At 40.6% G+C, this 20,356-nt stretch overlaps 1 protein-coding gene across 2 annotated transcripts in view; it reads right to left on the bottom strand.

Moving 5' to 3' along the window:
• topbp1 (DNA topoisomerase II binding protein 1) overlaps nt 1-20,356 on the bottom strand; it is a 68,723-nt gene that overhangs the window by 43,707 nt on the left and 4,660 nt on the right. For both annotated transcript variants that reach the window (XM_087978518.1, XM_087978519.1), the window contains 7 exons: nt 19,607-19,788; nt 18,840-19,033; nt 17,125-17,307; nt 4,879-5,048; nt 4,418-4,581; nt 3,014-3,258; nt 180-499 (listed from right to left, as the gene is read on the bottom strand). In XM_087978518.1, coding sequence (XP_087834644.1) covers nt 180-499; nt 3,014-3,258; nt 4,418-4,581; nt 4,879-5,048; nt 17,125-17,307; nt 18,840-19,033; nt 19,607-19,788 — 1,458 coding nt within the window. The remainder of the gene's footprint in view (nt 1-179; nt 500-3,013; nt 3,259-4,417; nt 4,582-4,878; nt 5,049-17,124; nt 17,308-18,839; nt 19,034-19,606; nt 19,789-20,356) is intronic.

The following is a 20,356-nucleotide window of genomic DNA, read 5'->3' as shown; positions in this document are numbered from 1 at the left end:
ATGTGGTATGAAAGACAGAATTGAGTGAAATATGCTCCAAACAATGCTTTTCGGATATTGCACAGCAAAATGAATATGTCCACATTGTTTTTTGATCAAATGAAAGTTGAGAGGCACAGTTACCAGTGTTTTATACTTGGTATGAAATTTCAGAATGTCACCAGTTTACATTCTCTTACCAGCCACGTGTTTGTAACCACTTCTGCTACAGTTGCGTCTACTTGAGTGCCTAATAAAGGCACGACAGCAAAGTCAGCAACAATTCGACTGTGGGGCCGCAGCACTTTTCCACCATTGCTCTGAATTAATTCAGCCATATAGGTTTCATCTTCATTAGCAAAGCCAAATATTAGAAACTTCTTTTTCCAAAAGATTCCCTGCTCAGCACATGATTCTGTTTCACAGATGGAGGTATTTGCTGACTGATTGTTTTGGTACTCAGTTTTGTGAAGAGTGTCACTCAAGTTATTTCGTGTTTTATCTTGATTTTCAGATTCAACTATTTGAAATACAAAAACATTTGATTAACATTTAGTTCTATCGGTAGACAAGATGAAGGAAGAGGTAAAAAGATTCAACAAACTAATTTAAAAAGCACAAAATCAATTGAAATTGTAACTAAACCTCATTGTCGTGCTTCCACAGAAACTGATGAAATACAGAGTTGCTGTTTCCAACATGGCATCATGATACATCTGTAAAACCATTATTGCACCTGTGATTTCACATCATCTAGTTTCTCTCCATGTAAACTTTTAACTCAGAAGCCACAAAGTGCAAAATGAACATTAAGAGATTTGAGACTTAAAGTGTTACTTGATATCACATTCTGTTATATGTTAAGAAAGTGATCTGAGATGCATTAATCATATTGAAATAAACAAAATTATGAGCAGCTCGATAGGGTAGAAATCGAGAAGATGTTTCTGCTAGCAGCAGTCATGAACTGGGAACACTTATTATTTAAAACAGATGTGAACTTCTCCCAGAGGGCAGTGAACTTCTGGAATTCTTCACCCCAGATTATTATGGACATAGATTACAGCAAGTATCTAAAGAGAAAGGAACTATGAATTATGGAAAATCGAGGGTTATGATAGGCTAGCATGAAAGAGTTGAGGTTAGGAGCAAATTAGCCACGATCTTGCTGAAGGGGCAGGCTTGAGTCCAAATGGCTTACTCCTGTTTCATATGTTCTTATTTTAAAAGAGTTGACATTGTACTACTGTTGGTCATACATATTTCACTTCAGTCAGAAAGAGAGGCAGCCTGTCTATGCACAGATTACTTGCTAGAAACACACAACTGATTCAACCAGTAAGAAAATACAAAGTGTAGCCCAAGTTCAAACTGTAAAAACTTTATACACCAAATTACCACTAAAAACATCTGAAGGAACTTAAAAGGTGTAAGCAAAACTAAATGAATATCCAACCAAAGGAGGTGCTATTGCACGTGCAGCTGGCTCCAGCTAACAGCGAGCTTAGTCACAAATACAGCTGGTGAAATAACTAGAGCATCACCACTTCCTTTGGGAAGCTAAAACATCAGGTCAAATATTGAACTATCAACATCCTGCCAGTTACCACAGAACTGTACTCACCATATAAATAGTGATTACAACAGCATGTCAGAGACTAGGGAAAACCTCAGCAAGTTGCTCACCTCCTTTTTTCGCAAAGATCTTCAAGGTACAAGTCAGGAGTATGATAGAATACACCCCACTTGCTTGGATGAGTGCAGCTCCAATGACACTCAAGCAGCTTGACACCATCCAGGTCAAAGCAGCCCACTTGATTGGCACTACAGTCCCAAACAGCTGTTCACTCTATCACAGACACTCAGTAACAGCAGTATGTGCCATCCAAAAGATATACTGCAGAAATTCAAAGCTCCTAGATGGAAGGTTCTGTCTAAGAAGGGCAGAGGATACATGGGAATATCATCCCTCTCCAAACCATTCACCATCCTGACTTGAAAATATATTTCTATTCCTTCAGTGTTATCGGATCAAAATCCTAGAATTCCTTCCCTATCAACATTCTGGGTGACCTATAGCACCTGGACTGCAATGGTTCAAGAAGATAGCTTTTCTCAAGGGCAATAAATATTGGTCCAGACAGTGAAGCTCACACCCCACAGGTGGATTAAAATCCTTGTGGTGAGCCATTTGCTATGACCATTTTAATAAACCCTAGCCACTATTTCAAATTGCCCTAAATAAAAGTTAGAAAAATGCAAGCACATGTAAATAGCGTTCAAGATAAAAAGCAAGGTGGAAGTGAAAGGGGAGATGGAGCTCAAAAAGAAAATAACAAATGGAACATATAGTAATTTTGCTATGATTTGAAAAAAGGTCTACATCTGCACAATCATACATCTCCATTCTTCTAGCCAGCAAGGACCCATTAATATCGCTCCCCCAACCGCCAAGAATCAATATGGGAATACAGTCAAGTAGGAGACAAGGAGCACAGACAAAGGGAATGCACTCTGATGGAATCCTATAAGAGATATGCCCAGGGATCTAAAAGAGAGACCTCAGTCTTTCAACATAATAGCAATGACTCGAATGGAGGAATATAGATTTGTAAACCCAATGTTTTCAGGTGTCTGCAAGTTAGGAGATGCAATAAACTGTAGGAACAGAATCAGGAAATTACTTGGGGACTTGGCAGATTTAGTGACTAGGGAAAAAATGACAGCTGGGAGCTTAATGTCCCAAGTGGATCCAGGCTGGACAAATCGGAATATTTTATAATAGGCAAGAAATTTCAAACAGTGGTGCAACAAAGTGATTTTGGTATTCATGCAAACAGATTCAAGACAGTTGTTGACAGGCTTCGAACCACAGAAAAAAAAAGCTTTGACATCTTTCAGATTTGATCAAATTCAATTAGAGATGGAAAGGCACGTAGCAACTTTCCCACAAAATTCAGGTCCCTCAGGACATCACACGTCATCATATCATCCCTTGAAATGTAATTTGAACAGATAAAGATCAATCTCTAACCTACAGATTTGTCGTTCTCAAGGTACTGCAACAGGAGATCATCATCTGCTTCCTGCTGTCCGTCAGGACTGACTGTGGATGTGCGTCGTGCCTTACTGCCATTTAAAGTCAAATGAGCTTGGTTACTGGAACGGTGCGGTATTGGAATATCAGGTTGATAGCTTGGATGGAAATACTGCTCCACAGGAAGAAGGCACTTCTTGGAAAAGCAGTCCACTAACCATCTTGCTGTAACCACATACGGCCTAGTGCAAATATTAATCCAGCAAATATTACTTAGAAAAGTTACAAAACGTTAATAAACCTCAAATTTAAAAAACATGTATTCCCCAACTGTGCAAAAGTAATAAATATGAAAACAAGTTAAAAAAATGGCAACCATGTGAAAGATTGAGAGCGAGAAATGGAGTGAGTGATCAAAGAAACAAATGGGAGGAAAACAGAGACAAAAGGAACAAGTATAACTACATTGTCCAGAGTACCATAAGTTTCCAGTGCAAGAGAACTCAAGGTTAACAGGCAAGTCTGTGAGTATCTGCCTTATATTGAGTTATGGATGCACAAGTATCCACAGCATGCCTGACCTGTGATTTGTTTCTTGGTTAGTGCTAAAACTATTGGTGTCTTATCCATTTATGTGTTATTCCATACCAGAGACCTGCACCTTGTATCGCCTATAACCTGTACCTTACCCTCTCCCAAGTTTGTGAATAATCACATAATTTCCCACCCAGAACTTTAAACCTTTGATGTTATTTCCTCTAGTCAGGTTTGTGATCTCCTTCTAGTTCAACCAGAGTACCCTTTGCCAATCAACAGCAACATAAATCACCAGACCAATCTAAATCAATTCCACTGTTTTAACCACAGGCACCAATCTTTCCATTAAACCTACAAGCTTCCAATTTATACCTCAAATAGTAGATGCTATTATGCTCACGCTGCACTACTCACTTACCCAGAAGTCAAGTGACATCTGTTAGCAGATACTTCCTGTCATCTATATGATGCAATACCCAAAGGTCAATCTATGGTGCTATCTTCCTCTGATCCATGACTTGCTACCTCAATAACAAAGTGCATAAAGAGACAGATACACAGAGATTGAAGAAGGTGTGAAGGGAAGCAGAAAAGAAAAAGTACAGGCAGCATGAGAAATAAGTGAAAAAAGGTGAATTGCAACAAAACTAAGACAAGAAGAAGCAAAAGAGGAAAGAGATATATGAAGCAGGAAAACAAAGGCAAAACAAATCAGCAAATGATGAAGTTACACATCACAAACCAATAAAAGAAAACGATACAAGTGAAATCTACTTCTCGCAAAATGACATTATATGGTATAGTTTAAATTATATCTACTTCATTCCCTGTTGTCCTTAAGTGTAGAACATGCATTGACTATACCTGTTTGATATTTTGTTTAGACAGTGTTTTAACTCCTTATCCTCTTCTCCCATGATTATGTAGGTAACATCTTCACAGACTTGATTAAATCGAATACCACCTCCAAAATTGATCATCCGCCTTAATTTATCCAATTTCTTGCCACTAAATCCAGTCAAATAGATCTGACAAAATATGCATGGGTGTACATATCAGACCTTATTTTGAAAAACATTAGTTTATTTGCAATAATAATTTACCAGGTTAGAAATTCAAAAGTGCAATTTTTACAATTAAACAAGATTAATTAGTAAAGCAGTTGTGGAAAATTAAAATACGTTTGGTTCAAAACATGTGTGGGCAATCAAACAAGAAACATTAAAAGGTCAACATACTAGTTCATGCCAACATAACTATCTACCATGATGCAATATTTCATCAATGCAAACAGCCCTGTGACACAGCTTAAGTTGTTTCCTTACTTTACATCCATCTAGCAAGTCCTCAGGAACTTCAGAAAGATCAATATCTATTGCCTCAAGATGGTCATCAGGAGCTTCAAGTTTAGCAACCATGGCAGAGGAGAACGCAGATTCATTTATACAGCTTGTGCTAATATTGGAAATATGACTCACATCTGAGAGGGGTCGGGCTAATAATTGGCAAAGGAAGAGAAAAAGAATAAAATTACATCATATGCATTACTGGCTTAAGTCAAATATTGGCTCAAGTCAAATATTGGCTCATTATCTAAGTAATATGCAAACTTTTAAAAGTATATATTTTTCCAATAGCATATTCTTGAAACAAAATAAAATCCAAGGAATTATACAATATCCAAAACATTAAAGAGCCTAGGATGACACTGCAGCATGCAATACAACATTTCACTAGTGCAACACAAAATTACAATCTCAAAATGCTCTCCAAAAATAGCAAGCGAAAACCAAAGCATCAAGTGTACAATTAATGTTAAGACATTACATCTTTTTTAGTTTTGGACTTGGACTGAAAATGAGGAACAAACTGAATGCTGGAGAAACTCACCAGAGCTGGTAGCATCTGTGGAGAGAGAAACAGTTAACGTTTTGAGACAGACCTGCTGAGTTTCTTCAGCATTCTGTGCTTGTTTCAGATTTTCAGCATCTGGAGTATTCAGCCTTTGTTTGAAAATGAGAAAAATGGACACTGTTCTTAAAAGGGGAGAACATGTAAGGAGTCGTTTCCATCTTGAAGTGAAGCTAACTGATGCACAGAAGACAATTTTATGTCTTAGGGTGACTGAGGCCAGACATATTGGCACCTTCAGTTGTGAGCTCAAGACAGACTGGCAAAGTAACAATATTCTGATGCAATCTGTGATAATCTGCAAGACCATGAAGGAAATGCAAACAGAGAAGCAACAAAACCTTCCGAAACTGGCTGCATTAAAATCTCTCTCTCGCTAAGTTTTCTTTCCAGAGATCCAAGATGGTGACGATCAAGTAGGTCTGCCCTGCAGAGTTCTTCACTGTAACTCAGGCAAGGAGGTGCATTTACCCTCCGTTTCTTTAGCTATTGTGGCATAAATCGGCAGTCTTAGGTCCCCAAAATTGATGTGTATTAGTTTTGTTGATCAGGGAAGATGAGCAAGAGAAAAAGGCCGCATGGATCGCAACAAGCAGGGCACTCTCCTGTAACAACGGACACGACCGCGGCCGCAATGTTGGCCTCTGCAAACGGTCCTGTGGACTTATCTGTGCAGTAGAGCCTTCTCTCAGAGACAAGATTGAATCAGTGATGGAGGAGACCCGGACCAGACTGGAACCGATCTCGGCCATGCTGTAAAAGCATGAGCAGGAGATCCAGCGTGTCGGGCAGCGCATGGAGGAGGTGGAGCAATGGAGCGTGGCTTCGGAGACTGCGGCAGAATCCTCGGCAGGTCAGATTTAGGCCCTGGAGAACAGGTACGGGGCTTGGTGGAGCAGTTGACGAAAATTGAGGTTGTTGGAAGAACAGTGGTCTGATCGGGCTGCTGGAGCGGGAGGAAGGAGGCCGGCTAGTCAGCTTTATCGAGCAATGGCTCCCACAGTTCTTGGAATTGGAGGTCAAGGCAGGCCGAGTGCGAGTCAAGCAGGCCCACCCAGTCGCAGGCCCGGTTTGGACCAGCGCCCCCGTCCGGTCCTAGTGCGATTCCAGCACTATAGAGATAAGCAAATGGCTTTGGAAGCTTCCAGATCACTGGGGAAGAATCCACAAGCCCTGATATAAAAGGGTCAATAACTATGTTTTTCCAGGACTTTTCAGCGGCTGTGATTCGCAAGAGGAAGCCTTTTGATGAGGTAAAGAGGCTGAGAGACTTGAATATTCAGTACTCTGTAAAATATCTGGCAGTGTTACGTTCCAGCCATGGAGGGTCTGTGTATAAGTTTGACTCATCAGAAAAGAAAAAGGACTTCCTGAACACTTTAAAACAGACTGGCTGGTTCAAGCAATATGGACAATAGTGTGTCCTTTATTTTCTCTGTTGTTTACCTTGTTTAGCTGGTTTCGCTTGTTTAATATGTGGGGGTCCTTTTTTTCTCTTCCTTCTCCCCTCCCATTGTCTTTCTTCTATATTCCCTTTTCTCTTTCTTGGTCTGGGATGGGTGGGGGTTTGGGTTTTTTTTAATATTAGCACTGACTGGGGTCAAAGTACGGGCGGGACGGGTTGGATGCCCACTTCTAATTTTTCTTATTAAAAGATTTTTTTTTAAACTTTGTTTTGCCTGTGTTTGGGGTGCAGCTTCAGCTAGAAGGAGCCATGGAGGGGTTAGTGGGGAGTGTGAATGCCCCCTGTGAGCAAGGGGGAAAGTCTCCTCTTATTTGTTTTATGTGTTGGTTCAGTGTAGAAGTAGTTTTTAGAAGTTTTGCTTCGGTAGTTTTTGTAGTTGTATTTTCTAGTTTATACGAATCTTTTACTGTTTTCACTCAGTGCGTTATGAGTAGGGTTCTGCCTCTCGGAGGGGTCACGAGCTGTCTCGGATGGCTATGTCTAGTTGTTTGTTTAAGTAGTGCACCTGGAATATTAAGGGAAGTCATTCACTGATTATGAGAAAGAAGATACTTTCGAGCCTTAGAAAATAATGGGTCAATGTTGCCCTGCTGCAAGAAACACATTTAGGTGATAAGGGGCATTTAACGTTACAGCAGGGAGGGTTCAGCTGTTTTAATTCTAAAAGCAGAGAAGTAGCTCTTCTCATCCAGAAGAATCTCCCATTTCAACTGTTAGACCAAATTAAGGACGAATGTGTGCGGTTTGTGATCTTCAAAGCTTTAATACACAGAGCACGGGATTTTGAATGTATACTGCCTGTGGCACACCCCCTCAAATTTTTAACGGTGTAACTTCAGAGCAGGAGTCTCTTGTGAATGCCCCTCTGACGATCCAAGAGTTACAGGAGTCATGAGGCAGCTCCAGAGCGGTAAAGCACCCGGCCCAGATGGATTTCAGAGCGAGTTTTATCAGTAGTTTATAAACATGCTGGCCGGGCCAATGTTGGACATGTCCAACTATTCATACAGTCAGGACTGCCTCGCACCCTCTCTAAGAGAAGCTAATATATCCCTTATTTGCAAGAGTGGGAAAGCCCCACAGGATTGTGACTCGTACAGGCCCATATCACTATTAAATGTGGATTTCAAAATGGAGAAGGTATTGCCCTCCATTGTAAAGGAGGAATGGACAGGTTTTATTAGGGGGTCACACTGGATGCAGACAAAGTATTTGACTGGGTGGAGTGGCCTCTTTTATATCCTGTAAGGGTTTGGTCTTGGGAAGGTGGTGGGGGAGGGGAGGGGGGGGTCCTTCCCCAGATGGGTGGCAGTGTTATATAGTGATCCTATGGCAGCGGTTCTCACTAATGGCATACGGTCTGACCATTTTAGTATTGGTAGAGGCAGTCGAAAAGGGTGCCCCCTTTCACTGCTACTGTTTACAGAAGCGATCCAGAGGGACCCCAATACAGTTGTTCCGGAGGTGGATCGGGAGGCATAAAATCACCCTTTATGGATATGATATTCCTCTTCTTCTATCTAACCCGACAATATCTGTGCCCTATTTACAACAAATGATTAATTTACCGAGGAACCTCGATTATCCGAATGCTAATTATCCAAAAATCGGATTATCCAAAGGAAATCTCAAGGCCCCGACAGAAACATTACATCAAAGATGTGTTTCCAACAGTGATCGCATCTTTTGTTTACAGTGATTAAACAGGCACCGTTTCCAAATGACTGACCTCCTGCCCTCCCTCTCTCTTCCCTCACACTTGCCCTGGAGTTCTACAGAGGGGTGTACCCTAAACTCCCCTTCCCCAGATAATCTCTTCAATGTTGCACGCACTGTTTGGAGACTTACCCCACAAAGGCAGCAGCAGCAGTCTTGTTGTTGGTGTCCAGTCTGGCTGCACCAGAGGGGAGCCAGGGCGGACTGGTGGGGATGGGGGGAATGCATGGGAGGAGGCGGTATTGGACAGGGGTGGAGAAGAAGGGCAGGAGCGGTGTTGGACAGGGGGGTGGGGGTGGTGTTGAACGAGGTTGGGTGGGCGGGGGCAGTGTTGGACGGTGGCGGGCGGGGCGAGGGCAGGGACTGCTACTGCAGTCTCCTGAACGGGGAGCAGACTTTAAAAACTCCGAGCCCCAGAGGAAAGGCATTTAATCGATTAATCGAATAATCGATTATTCAAACAAAGTAGTGCCCACCTATCTCGTTCAGATAATCAAGGTTCCCTGCATTTGGTTCTTTCTTGGGGTATAATGTCAATTTTATGAAGTCGGAGGCCACGCCTGTGGGGGAGCTTGTCAGAGTACCCGATCTTCGGGGTGGAATCGGATTCCCTTTCACGTGGTCACAGGAAGGTTTCCTATATTTAGGCATTTTTATTGCTCCGGCCTTTGATCAATTATACAAAACTAATTTTGCACAGTTGCTGAGACAGGACCTTCAGCGCTGGGAGGCTCTTCTGATACCTTGGTTGGGTAGAATATCTCTGGTTAAAATGAATGTTCTTCCCATGCGAATACTCCCTTTGACACTACCTAGGCAAGCTCTACAGAGGCTAAACAGTTGGCTTGGTTCTTTCATCTGGAGCCACAGGCGACCTCTTATTAAGCTTGCTAACCTGCAGCTTCCACAGGGGGTGGACTTTCCAGATTTTAAGAAATATCAATTAAGTTCCCTATTATGTGACTGACTGGGCTTGCCAGGACCAAAGGTCAATTTGGCTGGATACCGAGGCCTTCCAGGCAAAATGCCGTCTCATTAATTTGCTGTTTATCGACAAGATGAGGACTGTCATGGAGCATTGCAGAAACCAGATTGTCCTTAACACGGTTAAAGCACTGAGAAAGATACGACAGAGCAAGGGCAATTTACATAAAACTTCCCTTTTTTCTCCCATAGTAGGAATGCCAGGATTCCGGTCAGGCTCAATGGATTCTGGTTTTAGGCTAATGGAGTCTAGAGGAGTTTCCTGTTTGAGAGACTTATTTGAGGGGGAGCTCATAATGTCTTTCGATCGACCGAGCCAGAAATATGAACTCTCCAGTAGGGACCTCTTTCGTTATTTTCAGATTAGGGACTTTTTACAGAAAAAACTACGTTATCGGCTAATCCCTATAAGTCTGATTTGGAGAGGAGAGTACTTCAGTCCACAGGTACTCTCTCAATCAGTACCCTCTACCATTCATTAGGAGGTAGTGTCTTGAAGGACATTGAGCAGCTCTGCGGGATCTGGGCTCAGGAATTGGGGATGGAGATCTCATCAGAGGCATGGGAGGATATTTGGGAGAATGAGGGGAAGACTTTGATTTGTAATAGGATGCCGGCTATGCAACTTAAGGTTCTCCACAGGGCTTATTTGGCACCACAGCAGCTTGCAAAATTTAAGAAAGGAGCCTCTCCAATGTGTCCCAAATGTAAAACAGATATTGGTATTCTTATTCATTGCTTGTGGTCATGCCATAAGCTTCGTAGGTATTGAGGCCCTATAGCGAGTGTTTTGGAAGGGGTCTTGGGAACCGAGGTCAAGGTAGATCGGTGCCTCCTCTTGGGTTTGCTGAATCTGCTCTCTTTAGATGTGCATGGGAAGAAACCGATTAATATTCATTCTCTCATTGTGGGAGGAAGAACATTCTGATGAGCTGGATATTGGAAATTTCCCAGGACTTTCGGGGTGGCATAGGTTAGTTATGGAGCATATCCCCCTAGACTTCCTTAGAAGTATGGTGCACCAGAAAACTGAACTTTTTTTTAATAGGGCATGGTGGCCCTTTTTGAACTATATAGATGCAGACTTCTCGGCCATATTGATTAGGGCCTTTGTGTTGCCACAAGGGCGGTTTCTGGCGGACCAAGGGCCCTTGAGAGGAAGAATCCCAAATAAATACGGGTACGCCAACTGATGCGCGATGGGTTGCGTTGAGTATTGCAATTTAATTTAATTTACCTTGGTTCGATCTAATTTAATTTAGTTTATTTTGTTTAATTATTTATTGAATTGTAGTACAGGTAGACCATTTGTAATTTTTCTTTTAAACTGTTTATGGAATCGAGTAGTAGTTAGTCTATTGATATTGTTGTTATATTATAAGATTGTTATACTATTTTGCAGTAATTTTATAATTTTGTAAAAAAGTTCAAAACCTTTTTTCAATAGAAATATTTATAAAAAAGGTTTTCTTTCCAATTCTCGGTCGAAAGAGCAGGAAAACTACATTCAGTGACACTGAAAAAGGTAATTCTAAAACCCAAACGAGAAAGATCAAACCTGTAGCCTACAAATTAACCAGTAGACTAAACACTAATCATTGCTGTGCAGATAACATCATGGCATCATCAAAGAATCAAAAGAATTGTGAAACCAACATATCCGGTTTTGAGATGTGGATTGATTCTACAGGACTGGGTTTCCCTGACATTTCTTTCCCTCCAAATATAATATTTGCATTGTCTGTTTTTCTGTGCATGTATGGGGAAATTTAAAATGGGCACAAGTTGTATAGTCATAAATTAATAATTCATTTTCTTTTTTTCTGCCCTTAGTTAAGATAATTAGTTTGGTTGCAATAATTATTTTCTCGTTAATGACAAAAAATTGGTCTGTATTTCTTTAAACATGATCAGACATTTTGGTAGTTTAATTAAATTTTCACATCTGTGGAAATCCTGGGAACAATAGGGCTCGACATCAGCGTGAAGCCCCAAGTCAGTCATGATAGTTATGCAAAGCAAAATAACTTTCCTTTTCTAAGGGCTGAAAACCCATAGATGCTAATAAAATTCAACTGACAAAAGCCTATCAAATCAGTTTTAAGTGTTAGTGGTGCTGCTGATGATAAATGAAGAGATTGTTTTATATAAGAGGAGGCTGTATCATGAAATGGACAATATCCTAATGTTCCCATAGCACTGCTCAGCCAAAAATGAGAAAAACATTCCCACAAATTACATTTAAATAGAGAAATAAGAAAATGCCCCCCCTTGTATTGCAAGGCATCACTGAGGGACAGCTAATTATTATTATTCTTTCATATAATGTGGCATGTTGTCCATCCCCAAATAACCTTGAATTTAGGGCATTTCAGATGGCTGTTAAGAGTCAACTAAATTACAGCAGGTTTGGGGTAACATTTTGGCCAAACCAGGCAAAGATGTCAGATTTTCTTCCCTCAAGGATATCAGCAATCAAAAAAAAAGATGCTGACAACTGATTACTTAAGATTAGCTTTCTATTCCAGATTTTATTAATTGATTTTAAATTCCAGCAGCTGCCAACATTAGTTTGATCTTTAGAATTATAGAATGGTTACGACACAGGAAGCTGCCATTCAGCTCTCATCTCTGCAAAAGCAATTAACTTCATTTGTTCCAATCTCCTGTAGCGCTGTGAATTTTGTTTTGAAGGCCTCAATTGAATCTCCCTCCACCACAGATACAAACAGAGCATTCCAGGTACTAAACATTGGTTGTCTAAAAAAAAAATCCCCATGTTACCATTGCTTCTTTCATCAATCACTTCATTCCAATTTTCAATCCTGCCTCTCAGAGGAATAGTTTTGACCTATGAACTCTGGTCATATCCCCTATGATTTTAAAAAACTCTAATGAAATTCTTCAATTTTTGACTGTCCAAAGAGAACAATCTTAGCTTGTTCCAATCTGTTCATAAACCTTAAATTTTTCAGCATGTGTTACAACATGGGGTAAACTCTCCTGCTTAATTTAAAACCAGCAAAAAAAAAGATTTATCCCATGCAGCAATCTGTGAAAATTCGAGAGGCCAAGAACCAATTAAAGTAAAAATTAACTTTATTTCTTAAAGTATAACAGAGAATAATTAAATAACAACTATTAACAATTCCATCTTCAAACCTATTGTTTACCTTCCCCTTCCACAATACTAGTCTGATAAAACTCTCAATTAAGATTTACAAAACAAAACTTATCTGAAAACCAGGCAGCTTTTTGTTCTTCTATTTGGATCTTCCTGTGTCTTCTTTTCTTTTTAGGGATGCTGTTTCACAGGTGACTGCTCGAGAAAGGTATTTTTAACAGAGCTATTTTTCAGGCTGCCTTTTTACATGCTGGTAGCTTGGCAGTTCTCCTCTCAACTGTTCAATTTTCCCTGGCCTTATACTCCCAAAGCATCGGATTGTGTCATTGGCTTTTAAGATTGTCAATATACGAAATTCAAACTCGATTGGATCTTGTATTTTTGGAAGTATAATTTAAACTGATTGGCCTAATTCGAATCTGTTTTCAAGCGACCAGCTACCCAAGTAGCTGGAGCACCTATTACACTGTAGCTTATTGAGAACACTTGGTCCTGTCACTGCTCGCTTTTAACTCTTAAAAAGGTACAGTACACCCACATCTTCATAACGCATGCAACGTTCTTGGGAATCTTTTCTGCGCCCTTTTAATGGGCTTTTAATCCTTATTAAAGTCTAATCCTAGAATTGGATGCTATATCCTAGCTGTGCAGAATTGTATGCAGGCTCATCATAATTTCTTTGCTTTTGTACCAGGGAAGGTGGGACCTCTACAAACAGGCTGGTCTTCACTTAAACCAAAGGGGTATTAATATCCTGGGTGGGAAATTTGCTAGTGCTATTCAGGTGGATTTAAACTAATTCAGCAGGGGGATGGGAACCTGTGGTGTAGTTCCATTACACAGGGGTGTGAGAGTAGGGAGGACATGGACAGGATTTCACGGCCACAGGAGTGTGCTGGCAGACAGCAAGCTGGTTTGATATGTGTCTACTTCAAAGCCGTGAGTATCCAGAATAAGGTAGGTGAGTTTACAGCATTGATAGGTACCTGGGAATTCTATGTAGTGGTCATTTCAGAGACATGATAGAACAGGGTCAGAAATAGGTGTTGCAGGTTCCAAGGTTTAGATCTTTCATTAAGATCAGGAAAGGTGGTAAATGAGGGGGAGGTGTGGATTTGTTAATCAAGGACAGTATAATGGGGACTGAAAGAACTTTTGACGAGGACTCGTCTACAGACGTGGTATGGGCTGAGGTTAGAAACAGGAGAGGAGAGGTCACACTGCTGGGAGTTTTTTCACAGGCCTCCGCAAAGTTCTAGGGATTAGATTAGATTAAATTAGATTAGATTACTTACAGTGTGGAAACAGGCCCTTCGGCCCAACCAGTCCACACCGACCCGCCGAAGCGCACCCACCCATACCCATACCCCTACCCCTACATTTACCCCTGCATCTAACACTACGGGCAATTTAGCATGGCCAATTCACCTAACCTGCACATTTTTGGATTGTGGGAGGAAACCGGAGCACCCGGAGGAAACCCACGCAGACACGGGGAGAATGTGCAAACTCCACACAGTCAGTCGCCTGAGGCGGGAACTGAACCCGGGTCTCTGGCGCTGTGAGGCAGCAGTGCTAACCACTGCTGTGGAGGAGAGGATTGGCAAATCGATTCTGGGTAGGAGTGAAAGGAACAGGGTGGTCATTATGGGGGACTTGAACTTCCCCAACATTGACTGGAAATGCTATACCTCTAGTATGTCGGATGGATCAGTTTTTGTCCACTGTGTGCAGGAGGGTTTCCTGACACAGTATGTAGAAGGGCCGACAAGAGGAGAGGCCACACTGGATCTGGTACTTGGTAATGAATCAGGCCAGGTGTTTGATTTAGTGGTAGGTGAACAGTTTGAAGAGAGTGACCATAATTTGGTTACTGTTGGTTACTGTTTAGCGATGGAAAGAGATAGGTACATGCCACAGGCGATTAGGCAAGACTTAGGGGGCATAGAATGAGGTAGCAAAATGCAGGGGATGGGGACAATCGAAATGTGGAGCAGATTGAAGGAACAGATATTGTGTGTCCTTGATAGGCAGGGAGGAAGCGATAAGGTAAAGGAACCGTGGTTTACTGAAGAAATTGTATCTCTAGTTAACGGAAGAGGGAGGCTTATGTGATGTTGAGATGAGATGGTTCAGAAGATGCAATAGAGAGTTACAGATTAGCTAGGAAGGATTTAAAGAAAGAATTAAGAAGAACAAACAGGGTACCTGAGCAGTCTTTAGCAGGTAGAATAAAGCAGAACCCTAAAGCTTTCTCAGGTATGTGAGGAATAAAAGGGTAACTAGGGTAGGAATAGGGCCAGTCAAAGAATGAAGTGGGAAGTTATGTGTGGACCCTGTGGAGATCAGAGGGGTGCTAAAGGAATATTTCTCATCTGTTTTCACTCAGGAAAAGGAGAATATTGTTAAGGAGACGACTGAGATATGGGCTATTAGACTAGAAAGGAGTGAGGTTCGTAAGGAGGAGCGGTTATCAATTCTAGAATGTGTGAAAGTGGATAAGTCCCTTGGGCCGGATGGGATTTATCCGAGGATTCTCTGGGAAGCTATGGGAGAAGATAGTGGAGGCTTTGACCTTGATCTTTCAGTCATCATTGTCTCCAGGTTTAGTACCAGAAGACTGGAGGATTGCAAATGTTGTGCCCTTGTTCAAGAAGGGCAGTAGAGATGACCCAGATAATTATACACCAGTGAGCCTTACATCTGATGTAGAAAATGTTTTGGAAAGGATTATAAGAGGTAAGATTTATAATCAACTAGCAAGCAACAATTTGATTGGAGATAGTCAACATGGTTTCACCAAGGGCAGGTCATGTCTCACAAACCTCACAGTTTTTTGAGGTGACCAAGCATGTGGATGAGGGTAGGGCAATTGACGTGGTGTTCATGGACTTCAGTAAAGCCTTTGATAAGGTTCCACATGGTAGGCTATTGGAGAAAATGCAGAGGCATGAGATTGAGGGTGATTTAACAGTTTGGATTAGAAACTGGCTTTCTGTAAGAAGGCAACGAGTGGTGGTTGATGGAAAATATTCAGCCTGCAGTCTGGTTATTAGTGGTGTGCCACAAGGATCTGTTTTGGGACCACTGCTGTTTGACATTTCTATAAATGACTTAGATGCAGGCATAGGTCGATGGGTTAGTAAGTTTGCAGATGACACTAAAGTCAGTGGAGTGGTAGACAGTGTGGAAGAATGTTGCAGGGGGACTTGGATAAACTGCAGAATTGGGCTGAGAGGTGGCAAATGGAGTTCAAAGCAGATAACGGAGGTGATTCATTTTGGTAAGAATAATAGGAATGCAGAATACTGGGTCAATGGAAAGAATCGTGGTAGCGTGAATGTGCAAAGGGATCTTGATGTCCATGTACACAGATCCCAGAAGGTTGCCACCCAAGTTGATAGTGCTGTTAGGAGAAAGTGAGGACTGCAGATGCGGGAGATCAGAGCTGAAAATGCGTTGCTGGAAAAGCGCAGCAGGTCAGGCAGCATCCATGGAGCAGGAGAATCGACGTTTCGGGCATGAGCCCTTCTTCATACCTGAACCGTGATGTCATGCTGCAACTGTACAAAATGCTAGTGCGGCCTCACTCGGGATATTGTGTACAGTTCTGGTCACCTCATTACAGGAAGGATGTGGAAGCATTGGAAAAGGTGCAGAGGAGATTTACCAGGATGTTGCCTGGTCTGGAGCGAATGTCTTATGAGGAAAGGCTGAGGGACTTGGGTCTGTTCTCATTGGAGAGGAGGCAGCTAAGAGGGGATTTAACAGAGACATACAAGATGATCAGAGGATTAGATAGGGTGGATAGTAAGAGTCTTTTCCTTGGATGATGGCATCAGCTTATGCGAGGGTGCACTGCTGCAAATTGAGGGGTGATAGATTTAAGACAGATATCAGAGGCAGGTTCTTTAGTCAGTGTGATAAGGGCTTGGAATGCCCTGCCTGCCAATGTAATTATCTCAGCCACATTAGGGGCATTTAAACAGTCCTTGAATAAGCATATGGATGATGATGGGATAATGTAGGGGGATGGGCTTAGGTTAATTCACAAGTAGGTGCAACATCGAGGGCCGAAGGGCCTGTTTTGCGCTATATTGTTCTATGCACACTCTGTCCCTATTTAAAAAGTCCAAGACGCTGTATGTTTTCCTAATCTACTCTGTGACCTTCAATGAAGAGACCATATTTAATGAACTATGCAGATAGAGTCCGTTGACCATGACAGCTCTTTAAGAAGCAAGTGATTAGTCATGTATATATAAAATGAGAATTGGATGATAAAGGAAATGGAAACAGTTCACATATACAATTTAAAATGGTACTATAAAATTTAAGAAAGGGGAATGAACACATCAATATTCTACTTACAGCTCAGTGCATCTCCCAAGTTCGTAGGAGTTGAAGTGCTTGGAGCTACCTCTGTAGGTTTAGTTTCAGATTCAACTTTATAATTACTTTCATCTTGGCAAGTACCATGCTTGATAGAATCGAAGAACCATTGGATGGATACACAGTATACATTCCATTTTTTTGCACATTCATACTTCTGGCCTAGACACAGAACAGACAAATATTGAAAACAGCACGATAATTAATATTGGTCAGAATAACAATGATGAGATGACTAGACATGATTTTACAGAGCAGCAGAACAGGTTCAACAGGCTACATGGTCTGCATTTGTTGCTACGATCCTACCCACCCACCACATAAATTTCGACCGCTAACTATTGAACTGGTTACCATTGAACAAGTGGTTCAGTTAACTAAATGCACAAGGGCAACTAGAGCTGTACCCATTAACATAAAGCAGGGAAGCCTTAAACTAGAAATGGATTCCAGAACCACAGAGAAAATTATATATGGTAGCATTAAACAAAGGCGATTTAGAATTGTCTCTTTATTTAAGGAAGTAACCCTTATGTTGGATACGCTTCTGAGAAGGTACACTAACTGGATTCCTAGGACATGGGGGATGTGGGCTATGTGCCTTTGTTTAATAGGTTGAACCTATACTCAGAGCTTAGAAGAATAAGAGATTCTGAGGGTGAATTGCTGGGTACATGTTTGGAGGTTTCCTCTTGCAAGGAATTTAACAGACTGTACAGGTTAAAAATTTCCCAATTGAGACAGACATAAGGAGGAATTTCTCTTCCCGGAGGGTTGTTTTTCTTTGCAATTCTCTTCCCCAGACAGCAGTGAATAGTGAATCAATGAATATATTCAAGGCTGAGTTGATGGGCTTTTGGTTGAGAGTTATGGTCAAAGGATAGGAAGGAAAGCACAGTAAGGCCACAATCAGATCATGAACTTAATGAATGGCAGAGAGGGCTTAATGAATGTTCCTTTTTCCTTATGATCTTCTAAAACCAGGGGAATTTGATCTATCGTCTTTCATGTGAAAATAATTATTGAAAAATATTTCTGTTAAGATATAAAGTTGCAAAAATACTGAAAAAAATTCACTGCAGACACTTTAAATTCAAAAGCAATTTTCTCTCAAAACTAGCAAGAGCTACAAACAATTATTTCAAATCATATCTAAAAGCCAGACAGAGAATAGCACTAAGTAAATCTAAGGTGTTGCAATTCTTTGTTTATTGATGAAAGAAACTGCACAGAATAATACAAGGGCCTGAAGAGGGAATTATATATGCTAACAGCATTAACCTTGCAAATTGGAATACAGAGCAAGCTGTTTGCAATACTTCAAAGCAGTATTCCCACTTATGAGAAATATCAAATTGTCAATAAGATTTACAATCAATCCATAGTAGCCCTATCAATCTCACTGCGCTGGCTTTCATCATCACTTTAATATATCATGTTTTCTATGCATTATTCATTAGCCTAACTGCACGTTGATTAAATCGCATTTACAAGTATAACAGAGTCCCATTTTCAGAAAATGGGATTGCAGAAATTAGCGAACAGTTGACAATCTCCATATTGCTTCTTGCATATGTAGAACAGCCATGGCAATAAAGACAAGCAGAAAAGGAATATTATGCAGTTTTGTTCATTATGGAAAATGATACAAAATATAAAAGCTGAGCAATGTGATATGAATATGGCATTTTTACCTTTAGGTTCTTGCACAATCAAATGTGTGCAATCATTCATCTTCAGCTGCCCAGAGTACTGGCCTCCATTCTCCAAGGTAAGCCGCTGTACTTCCTGTCTGTCCTGGCTACTCAGCCCAGTTACACAGACTGTGCAGCCAAGGAACGGAGGACAGAGGTGCTCCTCCATATCCACATCTGTCAGGCTAATGATGCTGTTTGAAAGAAAGCTAAAGTGAGTACTTCATTTATGTTCCTCAACATCAATAAGTCACCAAGAACAAAAATTATTTATATATATCTTAATGTCAGTTGGGAACAACTCAAGGTCTTCACATCTTCTGAACTACTTTTCAAGTCTAGTTAGCTTACTTAAAAAAAGTAGCAGTTTTTCACTTAGCACACAGCACTTCAAGTCAATAGCAACATTTTTAAAGCAACCCTAATATTCTCAAGTTTTACCTGCACACCCTGCAAGTTAATTTTTGACATTTTAAAAATCTATTTAATAGTGTGATAACTAGTGTCTCAAAATTGTTCAACATGGAAAAAAGATGCAGTACTTTTATTAATCGTTTAAAAAGAGCTAGCCATTATCCTTTTCCCCATAATCCCATTGCCCTTTCTTCATAGCCTTTCACATTTGTTCATTTCATGTTAAAACCTATTTACTAATTCTGTTCACTGCTGTTTCCAACAAAGTCTTTTTCGTGCCAAATACACAACAGGAGTTAACATCTCCTTTTAAAAAAACTTGAAAGGAAGTACAATCTGCCAAGGACACTTACCTCTTTTTAGCTTTTTCCCAGCATGCCTTAACCCAGGATGGAAGTAAAATTTTCTTTTTCAGACTGGCAGCTACTAAATACTTCTTGCTTCCAACCTCTCCAGCTATCAGATGAGTTACCGAGATGTTGAAATCTCGAAGGATCCGACCACCCATCAGTTGTACTTGTTTATGTACATCATCCTTAGGAGATAATACACAAATCATTCAGTCTCCCAGCAAGTAATAATTAAAACAGTGTGCCGTGAGCCTTTTAGGAATACAAATTTCATTTCAAAACTTTGGGCATGTTCAAATTATTATAAATGCAGGCAGCAGCATTTGTGATAACAGATTAAAAGTGACATGGTCCAGTAAGTATATCTTTGGACTGAAAACAAAAATGACATTAATTTTACTTAATATACATCAGGTGTAAAAACTATAACATTTTCTTAGTTGTCATTTTAAGTAATAAAATATTGGTACTATAGAACAACTTATTTCACACAATGAAGCAACTGAATTAGCATTGAGTTTTACAAAATTGTTGACAGAAGCCTTTATAATATATGGTTTAGAAATTAAATTGCAACCGAAATTCTCTCCTGGTTTTGAAACTTAGCTAGAAAACAGCTTTTGATCTGCTAATTATAGTACCTTTGGAGCCACCTAATTTGTAGATTCCCGTCAGAAATTCATCGTGCAATACAAGTTCAAAAGCCTTTGCATCACTATCTCTGAAAATTACGTACACCTAAGGCTGAAGTTA

Source organism: Chiloscyllium plagiosum, unplaced genomic scaffold (genome assembly GCF_037043375.1).
Source record: "Chiloscyllium plagiosum isolate Xiang-an unplaced genomic scaffold, Cpla_swu_hap1 HiC_scaffold_34, whole genome shotgun sequence".
Classification (NCBI taxonomy): Eukaryota; Metazoa; Chordata; class Chondrichthyes; order Orectolobiformes; family Hemiscylliidae; genus Chiloscyllium; species Chiloscyllium plagiosum.
Note: the sequence above shows the minus strand (reverse complement) of the source record. Positions and strands in the feature narration are given on the sequence as shown.